This window comes from Vanessa tameamea, chromosome 2, assembly GCF_037043105.1.
Source record: "Vanessa tameamea isolate UH-Manoa-2023 chromosome 2, ilVanTame1 primary haplotype, whole genome shotgun sequence".
NCBI classification, from domain to species: domain Eukaryota; kingdom Metazoa; phylum Arthropoda; class Insecta; order Lepidoptera; family Nymphalidae; genus Vanessa; species Vanessa tameamea.
In genome coordinates, this window is record NC_087310.1 from 11,353,323 (window position 1) to 11,376,995 (window position 23,673).

The following is a 23,673-nucleotide window of genomic DNA, read 5'->3' on the forward strand; positions in this document are numbered from 1 at the left end:
CCTAACCAGAACAAGGACCTACCTTCATTCTCCACCCACACAGATAACACCTCTACTGTACTTCCACAACAAAACAAAAATAAAAAGTACTGACATAAAACGACCTCTCCACAACAGTCCCCAATACGGCCGGTCACCGTGGGGAATAACGACCAAAACCCTCCAATTAATTCACTCTATATATGTACCTACAATACACGGTCCCTACTGTTTAACGAACGGCTTTTAGAGTTCAAAGACGCTATCTCAAAAATAAACTTTGATGTTATTGGACTCGCTGAAGTACGTAGAACGGGCTACAAAATACTGGAAGACCAAGATCATATTTTCTGTCATTACGGTGAAACCAAAGGCCGTCATGGCGTGGGATACCTACTGAAAAGGCAACTTAAAGAAAATATAGAAAGTTTATTGCAATCTCAGAAAGAATATGCATATTAAATTTAAAACTAGACAGGACAGATATCTCTATAATACAAGCTTATGCGCCAACTAGCACTGTGAGTGATGATGATTCTGACATCTTCTACGACCAGCTACAAGAAGCTCTAGAAAAAAGCTACAAAAATATTATCATAATGGGTGACTTCAACGCTTGCATTGGACAACGACAGGCGGAGGAAGAAAGAATACTAGGATTATACTGTTATGGCAGCCGGAATGCAAGAGGCGAAAAACTGGTACAATTTGCTCTTCAGAATAACTTAACAGTAATCAACAGCATATTCAAAAAGAAAACTAAGAATATGTGGACATGGATGTCACCTAAAGAAAATAAATATCAACTCGACTATATTATGTCTAATATAAAAGAAAAGTTCACGAACATAGATATTTTAAACCAAATCAACTTTCCAAGCGACCACCGCCTGATAAGAAGTGAGTTCCAAATATCAAAAACAAAAAAAAAGTAGAGCAAAATATAACATAACAAACTGCACTTTGAAAACAATGGATGACGAAAACCTATTCTTGGAAAATCTAAAACAGAGATTAGAAGAGACCGATTTATCGACATGCGCAAATTTAGAAATATAAAAAAATTAATTATATTATTCAAATATAAAAAAAGCTATCACTGAAACCATTATAAAGAAAACAATAAAAAAACCAAGACAAATTATATCCGAACATACAAAATTACTATTGAATAGGAGGAAAGATCTACAAAACAAGAAAACACGAACAAAAGAAGAAAAACAGGAACTTAGTAACCTATATAAAAATATACACAAAAGAATCAAGAAAGAGTACGAAGCCCACAGACTGAAGATAATAGAAAAGCATATCTCTGACAACGGAAGTCTGAAGAAAGGATTCAAAGAACTAAATTTGACAAAAACTTGGATTCCGACTGTGAAGAAAAAATCTTCTAATAGAGAAATATCCTCGAGGTCAAGAATAATAGAGACAGTCACTAACTTCTACAAGGATTTATATTCTAGTAAAGATAACTCTTCAAACAACTATTCATGTGAAACAACTAGAAACGGACCATCTTCTCACCCTCCACCACTACAACGATTTACAAATAACGAAATCCTTATGAAAATTGAATCTCTAAAGAAAGGTAAAAGCAGTGGTCCTGACAACATACCCAACGAAATAATCATAGCAGGTAGATATATACTGACACCATATTTAACCGCACTTTTTAATAAAGCATTAGACTCAAGACAGATTCCAAAAGAATGGGCCAAATCCGACATCATTTTACTTTATAAAAAAGGAGATCCTACAAATATTGCAAATTACCGACCAATTAGCCTACAACCATGCCTCTACAAGTTATTCGTCTCATGTCTAGAACAACGCATATCTAAAATCACTGAAAAATTCCAACCTGTAGAACAGGCCGGGTTCAGAAAATCTTTCTCTACAATAGACCACATTCATGTTCTAGAGCAAATAATAGAAAAATACGAAGAACAAAGACGCCCCTTATACTGTGCATTCATCGACTATGCCAAAGCTTTTGATTCAATCTCCCATACTAGCATATGGAAAGCTCTACACGAATGTAATATGCCATTAGAAACAATTGAACTGATACAAGATATCTATAAAAAAAGTGTCAGCCGAGTGAAACTAGACAAAACTGGCCCCGAAATAGACATCTGCAGAGGTGTGAGACAGGGCGACCCCCTATCTCCGACATTGTTTATAACTGTTTTACAAGACATCATGAAACAACATGATTGGCAAAAAAAAGGTATAAATATTAAAGGACGCTATATTAGCAACCTACGTTTTGCAGATGACATCGTACTGTTCTCAGAAACCACAATACAACTTGAAGAAATGATCAACGAACTTAACTACGTCAGTCGCAACATTGGACTTGAATTAAATATCGAAAAAACTAAAATCATGTGCAACAAAACACAAACACCCATATTTGTGGATAATCGACAGTTGGAATATGTTCATGAATACATATATCTAGGAAAACAAATATCTTTCTCAAAATCAAGACACCGTGACGAACTAAAGAGACGCATTAAAATGACATGGAACAAGTTCTGGAGCCACAAAGAAGTTTTAAAATCGGATCTACCTTTAAGATTAAAAAAGACAGTTCTAGACTCATGTATTTTACCTTGCCTCTCATATGCAAGTCAAACCTGGATCTTCAATACGCACACGAAGGAAAGAATTCAAAAATGCCAAAGAGCCATGGAGAGAAGCATTCTAAACCTGAAACTCAGTGACAAAAAACGACACAGTGAAATAAGAGACAGGACAAAAATTATTGATGCATTAACCCACTGCAAGAAACTAAAGTGGAAGTGGACTGGTCATATTGCACGTCAGGAAAAAGAGAGGTGGACTAGAAAAATCACTGGATGGGCTGGCCCTCCCGGAAAAAGGAAAAGAGGCCGCCCCCTTGAAAGATGGGAAGACGAGCTTTTCAAATTCTTAAACAAAGTCTGGATGAGAATAGCTCAAGATAGAAAAAAATGGAGTGAGATGGAGGAGGCCTATACTCGTCGAGAGGTCCTTAGTTAAAATTAGATATATAAAAAAAAAAAAGAAACTCTTATTACTATTATTATACTAAGGAATAAATGAGGCTTAAATAAATAAATAAATGTAATACTTTATTGTCAACAACAAAAATATATCTGAATCGACATATTCTTTATGTGATAAATATATATCAAAATTTGAAATTGTCAATAGAGCATTCGTTTACTGTGAACAGTATCCAATCTGTATGCTGTTACAGTAAACAAAAGTCAAGGGTTAAGTGTAATAATGCTTTCATTGATATTGGGTCATCTGCGTCCTCCTGTGGGCAGGGTGTGTAGCACACTCTAGTGTGACCTTAAAAATATTGACTTTTGTAGTATTAAAGCACAATAGTCATTTATAGCCAAATATTATTGCCTAAGAGCCAAGTATTGTCCTGATCTATCACTTATTTAACAGTAAACAATAAAAAGGCAAAATAGAGAGTGAGTTATTAAAAGGGCGCCTCTGATGTGGAAGAAATACACCCCAAAAATGGAAAAAAGAAAATGTCACAGGCAACTTACAAAAATAAATGAAATTGCACCCAAATCATTTTCACGTAAAATGTTGCTCAGACGAGACCATATGATCCACACAGTCAAAAAGTTATCAGATCTCATGTAGAGCTAAGCTTTCAACTCTATACGCCCTGACTCTACAAGGCATGACTTTACAAAGGTGTAGCGTTTGTGAAGTTATTGGACCTTGGACAAAATATGTGGTTTGGCCCTTTGGATCCGATAACCTTTTGATAGTGCGAGTCATATGGTGGGGCCTTGGCAATATTTTACATAAAAATGTTTTGGTAGGATTAATATTATTCTGAAACATACAAAAATCAAAAATATATTATATGAAATTTATAATGCCATATTTTTAATTTTTACTTTATTTTGCCATCAAATAGTTATTATGTGTCCTACGAGTACCTTTCTTCTACTGTCGGGCTTACGCACAAGTATTTTCTCAACCATTCAATGTTTATATTTTTCTCAATCTGAGAATTTGCTATAAAAAGTTGTCAGGCACTAACATAATAAAAATAAAATAAAAGTCCGGCTAATGTTAACACTTAGTGCTGCTTAATTTTAACTTTATTTTCAACAATTATAATTATATTAATATCACTTACCTAGTTAACTTTTCCTTAAATGTTGTATTAAATAATAATTTAATTTAATTTTCGAATAAGACACGAAATTTTAAGATTATACAGGGAGTTAACGTAATTCAAGATATCAGAATATTAAAACTATTAACATAAGAAATTTTGTCAGGTTTGTAATTTTGTAAAAATCACAAATCTTGAGTGCTAGCAATCGACATACCGTCTAGGAGGAAGAAAACGAATATATAAATATGTAACAAATTGGACTGAGCTTATGCAATAATAATATAAAATATAAAGATTTATGTAAAGTTTAGAATATAGTATTTTCTATAACTTGTATTTCCCATATTTTATATTTTTTGTATTGTATGAAATCAAAACCAAATATCCGTTTTTGAATTTCCTATTGTATTTTTCAAATTTTTTTTACGACAGAGAACGGCATAATTACTATTTTTATTTGTAAGGAGACGAACGACGTTCCCGATGGAGGCTGCGAATACTGTGGGCGAAATACCTTGCATTTTGTTGTATTTGTTACCTTAGTTGGCTGAACCTATTATTATTTGTCTACGCATTCCGTCTCTATCACTGATTGGTCTGAGTTATTTTAAAGTATTTAAAGTAACATATAATGTCGAGAAACATGCAATAGATTTGAATTTTACTTTTAACATTTTTACTTTTCCATGTTCAATATTTTATAATTTGCAGTAACAAATATACTTAGTTTAATACAGCAGTTATGTAAAAAAAATATTTACTAATCTACCTTATATTTTCATCATCAGTGCACATTTACACAGTCTGTATTTTTAACGGATTTATCGCTATCTAACTGGAGGTGTTTGTTTACTGGATCTTCAATACCGTTATGTATGTGAACTTGAATACCGTCATGTATGTAAGACGAATCACGTTACGAAAGTTAGAGAAAATTTGTATATATTTTTTAAGATTTCATGATTGTCGAAATGACTGTCGAAATTCATAAGAGTAGGTAAAGGTTCACAAAAAAAGACACAATTTTGGGGCCAGTCAGTATGGCTTCCCTTTCTCTTACGCATACGGCATCGATTAGTCTAAAATATCACTTATTTCACTGTCGGGCGTCCCGAGACGCTCACGTATTTTCTTTTGTCAATTATAACTGACATATTTAACAAAAGAAAAGTATAAATACTCTAATTTATTCAAAAGAGTGTGGTCCATCAGCCTTAATGCATATAAGAAAAAAAAATAGCCGCACCAGAAATTAAAATGATGACGTGGTAAATAATTAATTGGTAAAACTGGAAAAGTAAAAAATAATATCTCCCGTTTCAAACTCTCTATTAACAATAAGCCAATTACTTCGGCTCGGAATCTCGCTACTGTGTTTATTACCTATTTGCTGATATTTTAATTTCGAATCTCTCATATCATTTCCGACCTTCGCTGAATAGTTACTAAAAAACGTTGCCAGAGAATGTAATTTTCTTTTTAATTTTATTACTATAAGTGTTAAAGATGTAATAAGTTCATTTAAATTATTGAATATAATGAAAACGACCGACCTTTGTTGGGGAACTCTGTGAAGGCAGTCAATTCGATAATTAATGCGATTGCATCTTACCTCTTAAATCCTATCTTGAGTGGCGTGATTTCTGAGATTATGGAGCACTATGGAAGTTCCAATTTTTAAATCAGGTACTTTAGATCCCAATGATTAATCTCTGTAGTACCGACTCTTTGCAAGATCTTTGAAAAACGAATACTAAATCAAATGTTAGATGTATATTTTGACAAATACAAGTTTAAATTAATTTGGCTTGACAGAGGGTCGCTCGACAACCGATGCTGGTGTTGAGCTCGTAATAAATACTTATTTTAGAGCCTGGGAGGAATAACAGGAAGTTTAAATAAATTGAAATAATGTAGGATATGAAGAAGGAAAAATGAAGTAGTTAATAAAAATGTTAAAAGTAAAAGTTTAAATTTTTTTGCATGATTCTCTAGACTACTAAGGGAAACATTATTTAAATTAATATTACATTAAGTCTTTTTTAAATAAATAAGATAAAGCTAAAAGACGTTTAAAATTGTTACATTAAAAATATTTTTGTAATTTTAACTTTTTAATAATCATCTAAAATGTCACAAAAGTGTCGAACTGTATAACTAAATTTAGAAACTGTAAAAGTAATTTAAGATCAGTTTTTGTAATAACAATATGTAAAACCCACCAATATATTATGTTGCTTGCATTTAAAAAGTTGTATAAACAGTTTTTATATAACAAAATAACTCAGCCCAATGAATACTAGAGATGAAGTGCGTAGAAATACAACGCACAGTAATCGCAGCCCTGTTCTAGGGCGTAGTTCGTCTACTTACAAACAAAAATAGTAATTATGCCGTTCTGTGCCGTAACTATATTTAAAAAAAAACAAACGCGGAATGTTAATAGTCAGAACTCAAGAATGTGGACGCCATAACATATAATTTAATATTTACCCGGGATCTTGAGTTAGTCTAAAATGTCTGTATAATATTAAAATTTCGTGTCTTATTCGAATGTTAAATGAAATTATTATTTAAAACAATATTTAAGCAAACGTTAAATTATAAAAGCAAGTAATTTTATTATAATTATAATAAAGTAGAAATCGTTTATGCAGCATCAGGTTCAACATCTTATGAACATTGGCCTGATTCTAAATTTAATTTTATTATGTTGGTGCCTGTCATTTTTTTATAGCAAATTTCTAGATTGAGAAGTCCTTATGAACATTGAACGGTTGAGAAAACAGTCGTGCTTAACCACTTCAGTAGAATAAAGATACAATGTACTGGTAGGATATGTAATTGAAAGTTGATAACTGAATAAGGTAAAAATTAAAAATATGACGTAGTAAATTTCATATGATATATTGTAGTGTATTAACGGTTGCTTCACAATAAATTTATGGTAATATAATTTTTATACGGAAGAATATACAAAAATATACCATAAATATATCTTCTTATATATTAATAGCGTAAGCCGTTTTTTGTCTTGATTATGGGAGGATAGCAGCACAAAAAATCGGTTATGGTCTCATTTAGAAAAGCTTCAGCCGTAGATGTACAGAAAATTAAAGAGGATTCTCGATAGCAATTTACTAAATGGTTACAAATAAAAAAAAAAAAAATTTTAGAGAGCGGATTAAAGTTACTGGCCTTTAAGAGACCTTTGCTACGGCTGTATAAGAAAAAAAATGAACAACAGACAAAATTAAAGGAAATTGTTATTGATAAACTAATAAGTTCATATAAAGTTTCATCATTTTGGCACCAAATGTAGATGAGTGACTTGCAGTTTACAATCAAATGAAATCAAAACAAAACCTGTGATATGTTTTGAAACTCCCAAAAAATCTCTTGAATAAACGCGAAGTTTCACGGGCGACCCACTAGTATATTGTATATATATTATCCTGATACGGTAAAGAGAACGATTTTGGGCAGTGGTATACGCAAAGGTATATATTAAAATACCGAAAAACATAATCATTTTATAATTTAGTAAATTTAAAAATTTAATTAAGACAAAATTAATCCATAAATCTTATTATTAATTAAAATAATACTTTTTGAATAAACATTAAGAGATAGAAATATAAGAATACTTACATCAATGTGAATCTGGTTATTTAACAGAGGAAATAATGCGATTTAATTGCCGTTCCTTCTCGCTGGAGTAACATTTGCTGAATAAAATATATCTGATTTGATTATCGTATAAGTAGGCTTATTTATCACCATCAACATCCTCTGTATAAGTAGGCTTATTATAATATATTAATGAGCATATTACTGATAATATATTATTTGTTTCACAGATGTGATAATAAATGTTATGTTAAATTTTTTTTGTTAAATGGCATAGTTATGATTTTTTTTTATGTATTAGGTGGTAAAGGATTGCAGAGTTCGGCCATCGCGTCTGTTCTCAACGGAATACTAAATGCTTAGAGTAAATTATAGTGCACAAATGTGTGCGCAAATCCAGGTGCACTCTGTACCAAGGGTTTAACGCGCTTTTCGTACCATCGCAGCGTAAACGCTACAAACATCCAGGCTTTTCACTGCTACGAAAATTCTCATAGAAAAACCAAATGTTTTTTAATAGACGCTTTACTTTTTACCTGAAATATAACGCATATTAAACTACTTACCTTATTAGAAGCTTAAATAATGAGATAGGCACATCCGGTTCCCGTCATATTTTACCTCTCTTTCTACCCAGGTATGTATGTCTCTTTCGCACTACCCTCTCTTTTCACCTGGCCTGGTAGGAAGCGCTGGTAGTAGTCAGCGATTCCCTTGTAATCATTGTCTGTAATTATGCACCAGGCAGAAATAGAAGCTAAGCTTCTTATAAGGTAAGTAGTTTAATATGCGTTTTATTTTAGGTAAAACGTGTCTATTAAACCACTTGACCGTTATTAGAAACTTTTTTTTTTCTTTATATGTGTGTATGTCATTAAATGTTTTTTCTTTCTTACTTTCTTTCTTTCAAATAATGATATTTTTTTGATATCGCCTGGTGAAAAGATGCCAATGTGACTTAATAAAATTAATGTGCGAATATATTTAATTTGAAAAAGTAATTATATATAATTCAACTCAAATGAAAATATTTGAAAACGATTTCCTTTTACAAGTAAGATATGTATAATTAAGCTATGAAAATGAATCATTTAAATCAATTCAGTTTATAACAATTCCTTAAATTGCTTCAATGCACAGGATTAAACAGGGAAGTTAATCCTGTGCATTGAAGCAATTTAAGGAATATTAGAAATTTTAGAAATTCGAAAAAGATAAAATTTCACGCCGATAGAATTTTTGGAAAGTGTTAGCTGATCTCCAGTTTCCTCGAGCCAATATATCATCAAGAGGAAAATTGTTAATCTAATTGCTCGAAGCTACAGCGGAACGTATGCTTCCTGGAGTTGTTTTAATGCCTGCATCTCTCAAAAGCGTTTTTATCCATCCCATGACCGTACGGGAGGCTGGGGATGGTGATCCGCGTAGGGTCATAAACAAATTAGAACTCCCTGACTTGCTACGTCTTTCATTTAAAATTGAAATCGTTCTATTTATCCAATACACCGGATTTAATTTTTCATTTTCTTTGTTGGCCAACAATTTGCCCCTGGCTAACATTATTATGGCCAACGGAAAGGCAATTATGACAACTGCCCCGCGAGGGCTGGTCACGATGGCCACTGGAATTAGATACAGTAGCATGGTCTCGGCAATAACCTGTAAAAGTACCACGCGATGGTACAGTATGAGAGACATACCCCTGCGAGGGTAGTCGTGTAGTACTTATCTTTGTTCGTGTACCATTGCCTTTATTGGATTGGCTTACGGGCCAAAAAGCTTTTCTCACACCACCTGCACTCTTTAACGCAGCAGAGAGACTTTCAGAGTGAAAAATGTGAGTACTAGAAGGAAGAATTTTATTCAATCTACATTTTATAAGCGGGTCACGAACGCTCTTTAAAATGCTATCCATTATCATTTCTATTGCTTCTGATCTGTGACCACAAGCTATTTGCAATAGGGCCGCGGAGACTTTTTGAAAATCACCCTTTAAAAATATTTCATCAATCTTTTCATTAAGATTGCTAAGCGAAGCATCTGATTTTCTAGACCAGACTAATAAATTTCGGCAACTATTTAAGAACATTTCTTTTTGTTTTAAAATACAAAACGTGAAAGCAGCATAAGATTTATCAGAGTGTACCAAGTGACGTAAATTATCATACCCCTTTAACTCATTATTAGTTTCAAGCTCTATAAATCCAGGGGAATGGTTATATAATTTTTGTGTGTCACTATATGGTACTTCAGACCACGTTTCGCTGCCAAATCGTTGAACTTCGTTCAACATTTTTATATATTCCAAAGGGGCGGTAGGTATAACAGGATCCTTAATTTTAGTTTCAATATCAAATGATAAATTAGGTACTTCAGGATTCAGATCACTACAGTATTGCATCGACTGATTATTATAAAGTTCACGACTCACGTCTGACAAAAATGATTCATTATCATTATCGCAGTAATTATTTCGTTCGTTACACAAAACATTTTGCTTTAAATCACAAACTTCTTTAGAAAGTTTTTCTAAAAGACGGCGATGGCGTTTATGATTTTTGGAGTGACGATGCCTCTTCTTTTTCTTTGAGACTCGTTGAGATTCAGACGAGCTCGAAGTTGAGGAAGAGCTATCACTGCTGTCGCTACTAGAGGTTGACCGCCGCCTATCGCGTTGCGAATTAGTACCCGATGTACCCGCCACAACTCGCTCAATAGGACTATTAACATCGTTATCCATTATAAAACAACTATTGAGCGTTTACTAGTCTAAAAGGAATGAAAATAAGTCTTTGTAATAGATAGTACACACAATATATAAAATAGGGTAGAAAAATAAAAGTGCAACTTACATGTTGGATTTTTCACAATTATCACTTTGAAACAAAAATTAAAATTGAAAAGTACTTTTAGTGCACAAGTTGACCGGACGAGAAACTTCAAGCCAATGATTACAAGTAGTGTTGCATATCGATAGTCCACTATCGATAGACTATCGATAGACTATCGATAGTTAAGGTGAAAGCGATACTATCGATAGTATCGATACTATCGATAGCTTCCCATGAGCAATACTATTGATACTATCGATAGTTTTGCAAAAACCATTACATTTAACCTAAACTATCGATAGTATCGATAGTTTTGTGCTATCGATAGCCAGTTATTTCCGATAGTATTACTTTCTAAAGATAAGTAATTTAGTAGGCCAACTATGGTGTATATTTAAATAAATTAAATGAAATTTACCACAATATTTGTTTTTAGAATTAAGACATTTTGTGCGGAATAAGGAAAATGAAAAATTTTAATGTGAAAAATGTTGTCAATATTTTTTATGTTTGATTTATGAATAAACATTATAAATACTCATAACATTAAAAAACCTTTTAGGAGGACGGTGGCATTACAATGAACGACCTCCGTGGTCGAGTAGTGTGTACACCGGTTTTCATGGGTACGCCACTCCGTGGTCCTGGGTTCGATTCCCGGCCGAGTCGATGTAGAAAAAGTTCATTAGTTTTCTATGTCGTCTTGGGTCTGGGTGTATGTGGTACCGTCGTTACTTCTGATTTTCCATAACACAAGTGCTTTAGCTACTTACATTGGGATCAGAGTAATGTATGTGATGTTGTCCAATATTTATTTATTTAATATTAATTACAATGAAACCTTTTGTAGTAATCTTGAGTGTAGCGATTAGAATACATTACGAATACATTACATTAAAAAACCAATACTATAAAAAAATCGCTAGCTATCGATAGTCCAACACTATCGATATTATCGATAGTAGCAATAGTATCGCTACTACCAATAGTATTGCTTACAGAGAGCTAGCGATACTATCGATAGTATCGGTAGTATTGCCACTATCGATAGTATTGCTCACGGAGAACTATCGATACTATCGATAGTATCGATCAATACGATACTATCGATAGTACTATCGATATCCTGAATATATAAGTTGGTCGTTAAAGCAATGAAACAATTCGAATCATACTGATAACAAAAAGCCGATACTGAGGATTTCTGTTTTTTTTCCAGCTAAAGCAGTCAAATTATAACCCTCTTATTGGCGATCGCTCGAAAAATCGTTAATTGCAATAAGTATATAAATAAATGCATAAAAATATTTTCAATTTGACAGTAATATCAGCTCTTTCATTAGCCAAATACTATATTTTGTTATTATAATTTGGCTCAATGGAAGGTAATTATTTTTTACACCTGTTGTTTTGGCAATATTACGATAATATAATAACATATAAAGAAAGGGAATGATGAAACTAGAGTACGGCTTTGCACGATACAAACTATAGTATAGTATAGTTATGATTTATTATGTGAATAAAAATACTCTTTGAGAATCTTTTATTTGTCGTCAAACTAGTTTTGTTATAAAGTAATCGGATAAATTTACTCTATTTGAATTTTCTTTTAAAATTATCTGATTTCAACCATAAGAGAGAATTTTAATTAACAAGAATGAATAAAAGAAGAGTTTGCTTGGTTAATTTTCGTTTGTTTGGTACAGATAACTATTAAAAATAAAAAATAAATATCATTATCATGATTATACATTGCAGTGTATTTTATAGACACTAAATAACAACTTGCTCGTTCTGACAGACCGATAAGTAATGAGTGAATTTATAATTAATGAGAACCAATAAGTAATTATAAAGTAAATTGTTAATTCGTTGTATTATTATAACAATATATTGTATATTATAATAATATATATATTATTATAATAATATAATAAAACAACAAACGAAAGTGCATCGGTGGAGACGAGCTATGATGGCAAGAAAAAACGTTGCCCCATTTACCTTCACGACATACGAGCCGATTCTACTCCCAACGCGCATCAATACATATTGAATTATGTATCCATCGTCTAAATATCATCAAACCTATTTGACTTTTAAGACTATCACAATTGTATTTCTGATGGCGAACCGCCTCGGGAATGATTTTAGTGGTAATTTTCCTATCTACTCGTAATAATTCATTCATTATGAAACAATGAAAAATGAAACCTTTGCCTGCGGAAATATGAATCTTATGACTTTGCGTAGACTTTTTTAAAATATGAATAAATCTTTTATGTATAAAAATATCCTAAATACTATAAGGACAGTATCATCGATAGTTGCTTAAATTTCATAACCGCGTAAGCTGCAGACTTGAGTTGTGTGAGAGAAGACAAATGGGAATTTCACTTTGAATATATAATGATTATGATTATATCAAAAATGAACAATAACCTAATCACCTCACATTAACGGAGTATTAAATTTTACATAAGATTTTTTTATTTTAAAGGGCTTTTAACGAAATTGATTATTACCTAAATATATCTTACACACTGCAACTTCGACCGGATCAAAGTCAAAAGTCAAAAATCTTCATTCAAAATAGAAGCGTTACAGTTGCTTATCGATTGTCAAAAATCTGCCAACGCCCATCAATCTATTTCGCATATATAAATGTACATATTTTAAAATATCAATAATGCAAGTTGGGTACCATATTCGTTTTAATTACGTTGACAAGGTGGTACACTAATTTGACGATGATAAAATTATATTAATACGATATTAAAGTAATATATTATTTGATTCCTGCATAAATAACTCGATAATCACCGATTACTGCGTTTGTATATTAATCCAGTTCTTTATAGTTATCTTATCACATCCACAAACGGTACGTGTAGATTTATTAATTTGTAATTTTTACACATTATACGACTATATCGAGCTTATTAATAGGCGTTTTTGCCGTTAATTGCTTTTACATATTCTGTAAAATTTTAATTTGAGTTGAATCAAACGTCGTTGATAGAAGTATATTTTTTGAAATTGAATTATTTTTATTTTCATAAACTAGCTCAAATAGACAGTGATAAGAAAATTTGTCATGTCTTTATTGTTGTCATTATCGGCAACCTTTAAAAAAATACTTTTTCTGAATACTTAATTCGAATTATGAAATATATTTTTTAAGAATAAATGACAATTCAATTAACATAAATAACCTACATATGTAAATTGGTCTAAATGAGTTAGGTACTTCACTCACGAAGCCGAGCGGCTCCTTGTTAAATTATCGACGTGCAGTAACAAATATCATGTCAATTTGGACGTCTTTTTTTACATTAGTCATCTCAGTCTACACGCTCAGTAGCCATCATTGCCTACTAAGTACTAAGTACATTTTGCCAATACGCCACCAACCTTGGGAACTACAATGTTATGTCTCTTGTGACTGTAGTTATAATGGCTCATTCTACTTTCAAACCGAAACTATCAATACAAAACTGTATTTCTGTTTGGCGGTAGAATATTTAATAAGCGGGTTGTACCAACCCAAATAGTCTTGCACAAAGTCCTATTACCTAGAGATGTTGTTCATAAATTGATCGTTGGGTAATGACACTCGAACTATGGCAAAAATGTTTTAAAATGATGAATTTAATGCAGGAAAGGCACAAGTAATAATTCAGCATTAATAAATATGAAAGAAAAGCAGGTTTGCATCCGTTAATCACTATAAAAAAAATAGGGGCTATGAATCAATCGCCGTAATTCACAAGCGGCGATAAACGGTTCGTTTACTTCCGGATAGCAGAATTGTCAAGGAAGCGTTATTCGGAAGTTTTACTGGCTTGCTACGATTATTAGATAGTACGGTAAAATATCTGTCGTCTTCTTACATTTGATGACCTCCGTAGTTGAGTAGGGTGTACACCGGTTTTCATGGGTACGCCACTCCTAGGTCCCGGGTTCGATTCCCGGCCGAGTCGATGTAGAAAAAGTTCATTAATTTTCTATATTGTCTTGGGTCTGGGTGTATGTGGTACCGTCGTTACTTCTGATTTTCCGTAACACAAGTACTTTAGCTACTTACATTGGGATCAGAGTAATGTATGTGATGTTGTCCAATATTTATTTATTCAAAAATGAAATAAAAAGTCTTTTTTTTTTCATAGTATTCGGACTTCAAGCAATCAAGCAGATGCAAATTTAGAAAGTAAATATTTTGTTAAAAATAATTACCAACTATTTAATATGTTTGGTAATTTTTTTTCGGCCGAAAAGGAAACTGTTGTTTCGTTTTTTGTACGAAATAACATTTTCATTGCGAAATGTATATAGTAGACATTAAAGGTGACATAAAAGTATATAAATATAAAAGGTGTGTTATATTAATATTATTGCAATTTTAGTTGTTTTTTATATGATACCGACTTTCAAATGAAGCTCTTAACAGATTGAAATATTAAACGACATTTTATTTATTTATTTGCGTTTTAGAACTAAACAAATTACTTAGAACAATGTCATAACAATCTAACCCTTTGTAACTATTGTGCTCTCTTTTCAAATCTTATTGAAGGCTTCACGTGCTTTGTTTTCTACTTTTATTAATATATATATTTGGAATATTACTAAAAGTGGTAGTAGTATGTCATGAGGACAGCGCTAGAAGAGTGGGATGGAGGCATTTCTATTGGAGGCAACAAATTCAGTAACCTCCGGTAGGCCGATGATACTCCACTATTGGCTTCCTCAGAACAGGAAATGGCTGAAGAGTCGAGCGCACAAGTGAGATGGTTGGTCTTTCCATTAATAAGTTGAAGACTAAAGTCCTGGTAGTAGACCGAGTTGGAACTTTTGCACGAACTGGAGAACTCGCGGATCTGGAGTTTGTCAATGAGTTCGTGTACCTGGGATCACTTATAAGCAATCTGTGACAAAGCAATTCACAGACGTACCCAGATGGCCAAAACAGCTATGATTAAGTTAACTAGAATCTGGGAAAACAAAAAAGTGTCGAATACCATCAAGACCAGACTCGTGCGAACTTTAGTTTTCTCAATATTTCTGTACGGCTCCGAATCACGGTCAATCCGTGTAGCTGACCGAAAGAAGATCGAGACTTTCGAAATGTGGTGTTACAGACGAATGTTGCGTATACCGTGCCAGCAAAAAGAACCAACAAGTCTATTCTCGACCAACAGGAGATTACTACTAGGCTATCCACCAACGAGTTCTAAGATATTTTGGTCAAATTGCCCGGTGACAACCAGACACTCTGGATAAACTAGTTGTAGTTGGGAAAATCGAAGACAAAAGATCACGCGGTCGATAACCTATCCGCTGGTCCGACCAGATTCAAAATATAACGGGACTCAATATTCCGACTGCCCTGAGACCAACCGAGGACAGAGTGGCGTGAAGGAAGCTAGTCGACACATCGGTGAAAGTATTTCAGGACAAGCACGACCTTCAGTAATGAAGTACACGAAGAAGAAGAAGAGAAGATTTATAACATATATAGATATAGATTTAAAACATATATAGATATTATAACAATAATTATCGGTCGGTAAATTTTATTTTAGTTTTATTTACATTGGGTATTGTTTTTAATTAAATTTGTGGGAATTTTAAAGTACGATTATCATTAGTCCGCTTTCGTTCATGTTCGAATACGAATTGTCCGTTGTGGTCATTTTATTTCTGTTACTTTGAATTAAATTCCTAGTTGTTATACATTTTTGAAAAGCTAACGACAACGAACGAAAACGGTAATATTTTTAAATGATTTGCAGGACAGGTTTTATAAGGTTTTTCTGTTTTTAAGGCATTTTTGTGGAAAAAGCTCAAAAAAAATAAATTGAATTAATACCGTTTTCCGTCTCGCATTTTTAAATTTGAACCGATAATTATTGTTTTAATATTGATAAATATCCAGTTTTTAATCGTTTTTAAAAATCAGAAGAAAAAAATTGATTTAAATTGATCCCTTTTTTTAAATAAATATTTGAAGTTGCATTTTTGACTTATTTTGGAAAAAAACTCAAAAATGGTTCACTTTTGCATGATGCGTATGGGGGTCAAAGTTATCGCAAATAGTCACACCTCCTAACGGGAAACGTCAAATTACCAATAAGCCTGTATATATTGCATTGTTAATAAAATTCTTATAAAATTAATAAATTCTTCATTGCCACCATGAGAATATGTGGCCTTTCCATGTTTTCCAAAGCAAATCATGGTGGTTTTCATAAAAGGCATTTTTATATTTTTAATCCTAGTACATATAATACATTTGAATTACAAATCACTAACGATAGTGATATCGTTAAATATTTATGATTAATATTATATAAGGAATTAAAGGGCTTAATGAGGGATTTAGTATTAGTGTTTTTATCTTCTGATAATTCTCCGATTTCGACCGGTAGGTATAAAAACCTACCGTCTCGAGTGTAGGATATCACAGTATTAGCGAGTTTCATTCAGGATGCGTGCTGCACTCATATTATTGGCCCTAGGCCTAGCTGCGGTTACAGGTATGAATAAGTGTTAATAATTACATTTAAATTTTCTAATAATATAATGTACAATAAATTATTATTCAAATGTTTACATTTTTGCTACAGCCGTACCTTCCAATCCGCAAAGGATTATCGGAGGATCAGTCACAGATATTAGTCAGTACCCAAGTGGTGTGTCTCTTCTCTTCTCATGGACTGGATCTGGAAGTTTCTTCCAGGCCTGTGGAGGTGCCATTATTAACAACAGGGCCGTACTTACTGCCGCACATTGCCTCATGTAAGTAGAGCTGTTTCTGGATTTGACTAATATAATCAAATATTTTTCAATATATTAAACCCATTGATTTTATAATTCGATACTTAACTTATTATTTCGTTTATGCAATCATTTCAGTGGTGACCCGATTGCACGCTGGCGCAGTCGCGTCGGTTCCACCAATGCCAACAGCGGTGGAGTTGTTCACACGACCAGCAGAATAATTATTCATCCCAACTACAACACGGGCACTTTGGACCAAGATATAGCAATCTTGCAAATCGTCGGCAGTTTCTCTTTCAATAACAATGTACGCGCTGGTCAAATTGCAGGCAGCAACTACAATCTCGGTGACAACCAACCCGTTTGGGCCATCGGGTGGGGAACTACTAGTGTAAGTTTTACGAGCTTGAAAGTATTCATTAAAGTGTTGGATGATTTTCACAGTTGTATTACCATGCGAGATTAAATATGTTACTAAATAAATAGAAAGCACATGTTAAATAATTTGTAATTAATAGCGCCGCACAAATTCACAATAATTTGGAATATATTTCTGCACTTTTCTATTATGACGAAACTGATATATTAATTTCCTTATTTCAGGTTGGTGGAAGTCCTTCTGAACAGCTTCGACACGTCCAAGTTTGGACTGTTAACCAGGCTACCTGCAGAACTCGTTACGCTGAGCTGCGTCGCACTATCACTGACAATATGTTGTGCTCCGGTTGGCTCGACGTCGGTGGTCGTGACCAATGCCAGGGAGACTCTGGTGGTCCTCTGTTCCATAATGGAGTTGTCGTCGGTGTTTGCTCTTGGGGAGAGAGATGTGCCCTGGCTCGTTATCCTGGTGTTAATGTTCGTGTATCTCGCTACACATCCTGGATTCAAAGCAATGTATAATTTTAAAAAGGAAACGATACTGTTATGAGCAATAAAAAAATAGAAAACCAAAATATCTTTTATTTAGATACATCTCAAAAAATTAGGTAACAAATAAAATACTATTTATCCATTTTTGATTCATATGTATAAGTACGGGCCAACAAAAAAAAAATTACATTATCATGGAACTTATTTGCCGAAACATGTTTTATTTTGACACCAAGCTATAGGACCTTGAATTTATTTGAGTTCAAAAATCTGTTACTCTTTAATTAAATGAAATGTTTCTCAGACCAATTTTTTTAGTTTTTTTGTTCTAATCACATTATCGTTCAAAGTTTTTAATAATAATAATTTATTTATAAGATTTATAGTCTTTAATCGCTTGGCGTAATAATAATATCTAAACCAAGAATTGGAGAGAAATATCTTGAATAATCGAGCTTAGGTCATAAACCATAATATGCATATAACATGATGTACTTAATCGTGGAATAATTGGAAAAATCATATCAACCGACCGGATAATTGGAATCTAAGTAAGGTTATTACAATCGTCCGAGCTATTTGTGGATCATTGCAAAAAAAGAAAACAAGTTTGTTTAGGATAATTGGTACTTGACCTCTGATTGGCTAATTTAAGAGTTGATTTATAACATCTTGATTCTGATAAGCTTTATAAGACAATCAATAAATTCACATCCATGAAGACTGTAAAGTTATCATCAGCCAGTCAACGAGTTACTAATTTTAAATATGTAGGTTGTATTTTTGGGTTGATACTAAAAATAGCTATGACGTTTGAGAGAACCTTAGATGCTAATTAACCGGCTTTTTGTGACAACGGGTACGCTAGTTTGCAGATTTTCGTAGAATTAACATGAATCTGGATTTGAAAATGAATTTGGATTTGCTCATGGTGTATATCAGTTGAAGCAAGAAAGAAATCATTTCAGAGAACACATTCCCGATAACGGATCATTTAAAATTGAAGTCAGTCATTATTGAGCTTATAATATATCTTTAAACGGTGGACGTCTTGATGTAGCCGATACTACGGTGTTTTTGGGAATAGCATTGGATTCCAAACTTCAGTGGAGTTCTCATTTATCGTCCCTGACAGGAAGACTCAGCTCCGCAGCATATGCGGTCAGAAAAGTTAGACAACTAAATGATATTCATACCGCTCTAGTATATTTTGATTATTTTCACAATATTATGTCATATTACTTTGGGGTAACGCTGCAGATATTGAATCTGTTTTAATTTTACAAAAGAGAGCAATCCGGTCTATTTATAATCTTGGAGCTAGAGACTTTCTTTGGGATATATTTAACAAAGTAGGAATACTCACTATTACGTTACATTATATTTATTATGTATATTCACAGTAGCAATGATCACTTTGATAAAATCAATGATAATAATCATTGTATGTGCACAAGAAGTAAGGATAAGCTTATAACGCCAAGTTTCCAATTCCGAAAAGTCAAAAAATCCTTCTTGGGACAAGGTATCCGTTTCTATAATAAAATTCCGCAGACATGTTTAACATAAATTCAAATCATTTGTAAAAAATACATTGATAAAGAAGGCATATTATTCAATTGTAACCCTATAAATTAAATTTTTGCAATATTTTTATTTCAATAAAAATATTGTATTTGTCGTTATGAACATTTATCATTTATAAACAACAGTTTCATTTCATTTCTGGACGCTACGTTCAGGGTTTGCACTATCCTGCTTATTTTTTTTTAATTCGAAATATAAAACGAACGCCATCTCATATTATTGCTCATCTTGTTTAGATAGTTTGCTTAATTCCTAATTATTTAAATGCTTAATTAAAAGAGTATATAAGCAAAAAGATTGATATACATTATATTGTGTATTGATGCCTTAGTTAGTTAATACCTTTCATGACCAGATACCGTCTACGGCCCATCCCCTGATTTTTGTGTAATTTAAAATATTTTTTTAATTGAATTATTTCATAAAAATATTTTTTTTAATAAAGACTTGTTTAACCAACATAAATGTTTTTTATGTTCCCGTGACACAATACAATATTATAAAGATGATAAAAAAGCGTGGAGTTAATACTTGTCGACTTTCAGGCAGGATATATTAGATACATATGTAATTGTATTTAACTAACATGACTTTATTTTTAAACGTTGAAAAAGAGTAACTACAAAGAGTTTTTTGACGGTTTTTTTTTATGTTAGAGGATGCAAACGAGCAGGAGGCTCACCTGATGGAAAGTGACTACCACCGCCCATGGACATCTGCAACACCGGGAGGCTTGCAGGTGCGTTGCCGGCCTTTCAGGAAGGAGTACGCTCTTTTCTTGAAGGTTCCCAAGTCGTATCGGTTCGGAAAAAGCGCCGGCGAAAGCTGGTTCCACAGAGTGGTTGTGCGAGGCAGAAAATGTCTTAAAAATCGCGCTCTTGTGGATTTTACCAATTTTTGAGTTAAAAGGAACCAATTCATGGATGGTTTGTGGACGGCTCATATCGCAGTTTATCGGTGCTGGACGTTATAATGTATATAAGTATTTTCATAGATAAATCTTTATCAGGAAAGAACCGATCGTCCCACAGTTATTGTACGATTGTAAATAAATTGTTGTTGGCAAAAGATTAATTACATTTAATAATATATTCGCATAAGCTATGTTCAAATTTTACGAGATAAATGTATCTTCTCCAGCTGTTGGATTGGAGAATATTACTATGGTGCGATTACGATATAATTGTTCAATACAGTTACTAATTACTACTGACGTCCTTGCCGTTTCTTCTTGGTAGAATCTACATTCTGAACCAATGATAGTTATACGTTCAATCAATTCTGTAATATGACGATTCAAAAGTGCTTATAACACACTTGAATAAAGTATATTTTCTCCTCTCCCTTTGAGGAGAAGGTTTGGAGCTTATTTCACCAGGCTGCTCAAATGCGAGAAATATACATATGGCAGAATTTCGTTGAAATTAGACATATGCAGTTTTCCTCGCGATGTTTTCCTTCACCGCCGAGCACGAGATGAAGTATAAATACAAATTAAGCACATGAAAATTCAGTGGTGTTTGCCTGGGTTGAACCCGCAATCATCGGTTAAGATGCACGCGTTCTAACCACTGGGCTATCTCGGCTCTTACTACTAGACTACTTAAATAAACATTTTATTATACTAAAGGTTACTCCTTGGCCTTGTAAGACATGTAAAGCTACTGGTTAAACTTTTTCCGAGAGCGTTGGATTGCCCATTCCGTTTATCATTTCTGTTGAAATACCATCGTATTATACGAGTGGAAAAACGGACAGTGCATCTATGTTTGTGTATACGCCGGTTTGCTATAATCTCCTCGCTGTTCGCTTGTTCCCAATGAAAACGTCTTTCTATGTTTGCTCCAATGAATCATGGGGGTTTTTAATATGAACCATATCATGTATTTCGCTATGGAAATGTTATACATTGAAATTAAATTTGACCACAACGTGCTTTGAGCCTGTTTGTCGTTCAATTAACTTTATTATTTGAGTATAGCAGATATAATATATTTAGATTTCATATAACACATCACTATCGTTACGGGTTTATGCCTTTGTAATATTTATAATTCATTATAGAAAGAATTAAAGGGCTTAATGAGGGATTTAGTATTAGTGTTTTTATCTTCTGATAATTCTCCGATTTCGACTGGTAGGTATAAAAACCTACCGTCTCGAGTGTAGGATATCACAGTATTAGCGAGTTTCATTCAGGATGCGTGCTGCACTCATATTATTGGCCCTAGGCCTAGCTGCGGTTACAGGTATGAATAAGTGTTAATAATTACATTTAAATTTTCTAATAATATAATGTACAATAAATTATTATTCAAATGTTTACATTTTTGCTACAGCCGTACCTTCCAATCCGCAAAGGATTATCGGAGGATCAGTCACAAATATTAGTCAGTACCCAAGTGGTGTGTCTCTTCTCTTCTCATGGACTGGATCTGGAAGTTTCTTCCAGGCCTGTGGAGGTGCCATTATTAACAGCAGGGCCGTACTTACTGCCGCACATTGCCTCATGTATGTAGAGCTGTTTCTGGATTTGACTAATACAATCAAATATTTTTCAATATATTAAACCCATTGATTTTATAATTCGATACTTAACTTATTATTTCGTTTATGAAATCATTTCAGTGGTGACCCGATTGCACGCTGGCGCAGTCGCGTCGGTTCCACCAATGCCAACAGCGGTGGAGTTGTTCACACGACCAGCAGAATAATTATTCATCCCAACTACAACACGGGCACTTTGGACCAAGATATAGCAATCTTGCAAATCGTCGGCAGTTTCTCTTTCAATAACAATGTACGCGCTGGTCAAATTGCAGGCAGCAACTACAATCTCGGTGACAACCAACCCGTTTGGGCCATCGGGTGGGGAACTACTAGTGTAAGTTTTACGAGCTTGAAAGTATTCATTAAAGTGTTGGATGATTTTCACAGTTGTATTACCATGCGAGATTAAATATGTTACTAAATAAATAGAAAGCACATGTTAAATAATTTGTAATTAATAGCGCCGCACAAATTCACAATAATTTGGAATATATTTCTGCACTTTTCTATTATGACGAAACTGATATATTAATTTCCTTATTTCAGGTTGGTGGAAGTCCTTCTGAACAGCTTCGACACGTCCAAGTTTGGACTGTTAACCAGGCTACCTGCAGAACTCGTTACGCCGAGCTGCGTCGCACTATCACTGACAATATGTTGTGCTCCGGTTGGCTCGACGTCGGTGGTCGTGACCAATGCCAGGGAGACTCTGGTGGTCCTCTGTTCCATAATGGAGTTGTCGTCGGTGTTTGCTCTTGGGGAGAGAGATGTGCCCTGGCTCGTTATCCTGGTGTTAATGTTCGTGTATCTCGCTACACATCCTGGATTCAAAGCAATGCATAATTTTAAAAAGGAATCATATATACGTGCAATAAAAATATAACAAAAACAAACAAACATTTTTTATTAATCTATCTGAAACTAAAAAACATATATTAAATAGGTTTGCCGTAGAACAAAATATCTAAACATTTAAAAATATTCTTTTTGGGATAGAAGAAATTATTGTGGGTCTTTTACAAAAGTATACGAAAGTATTTTTTTTTTTTATATCATATTGGTAGGTGGACTAGCAAATGGGCAACCTGATTATGAGTAGTAGTCATTGCTTTCCATAGACAATGATAGTTATATAATATATATATATATATATATATATAATTTTTTTTAATTTTTTATTTAACCCATTAAAGAGTTATCTTAATACTAATATTTACAGTAAATACATATAAGAATTATTTTACAAGGTATACTGAAAATGTAACTCTAAGTTATTTAAAATAATGTCTA

General features: G+C 33.2%; 3 protein-coding genes across 5 annotated transcripts in view; 2 read left to right on the forward strand and 1 right to left on the reverse strand.

The window, feature by feature from the left end:
- Window positions 1-23,673, reverse strand: part of Kcc (kazachoc) — a 361,663-nt gene that overhangs the window by 111,291 nt on the left and 226,699 nt on the right. The window lies entirely within an intron of this gene.
- Window positions 17,024-18,302, forward strand: LOC135193350 (trypsin, alkaline C-like). The gene is made up of 4 exons (XM_064215258.1): window positions 17,024-17,132; window positions 17,223-17,394; window positions 17,512-17,767; window positions 17,980-18,302. The coding sequence occupies exons 1-4, from the start codon at window positions 17,084-17,086 to the stop codon at window positions 18,274-18,276; spliced, it is 774 nt and encodes a 257-aa protein (XP_064071328.1). The 5' UTR covers window positions 17,024-17,083; the 3' UTR covers window positions 18,277-18,302.
- On the forward strand, window positions 21,972-23,244 carry LOC135193455 (trypsin, alkaline C-like). Its single transcript, XM_064215996.1, has 4 exons — window positions 21,972-22,082; window positions 22,173-22,344; window positions 22,462-22,717; window positions 22,930-23,244. Exons 1-4 carry the CDS (start codon window positions 22,034-22,036, stop codon window positions 23,224-23,226), a joined length of 774 nt encoding a protein of 257 aa, XP_064072066.1. The 5' UTR covers window positions 21,972-22,033; the 3' UTR covers window positions 23,227-23,244.

Coding starts and splice junctions, on each gene's coding strand:
- LOC135193455 (XM_064215996.1), top strand. CDS start 22,034: ATGCGTGCTGCACTCATATTATTGGCCCTAGGCCTAGCTGCGGTTACA. Junction 22,083..22,172: donor AGGCCTAGCTGCGGTTACAG/GTATGAATAAGT, acceptor TTTTTGCTACAG/CCGTACCTTCCAATCCGCAA. Junction 22,345..22,461: donor ACTGCCGCACATTGCCTCAT/GTATGTAGAGCT, acceptor AAATCATTTCAG/TGGTGACCCGATTGCACGCT.
- LOC135193350 (XM_064215258.1), top strand. CDS start 17,084: ATGCGTGCTGCACTCATATTATTGGCCCTAGGCCTAGCTGCGGTTACA. Junction 17,133..17,222: donor AGGCCTAGCTGCGGTTACAG/GTATGAATAAGT, acceptor TTTTTGCTACAG/CCGTACCTTCCAATCCGCAA. Junction 17,768..17,979: donor TCGGGTGGGGAACTACTAGT/GTAAGTTTTACG, acceptor TCCTTATTTCAG/GTTGGTGGAAGTCCTTCTGA.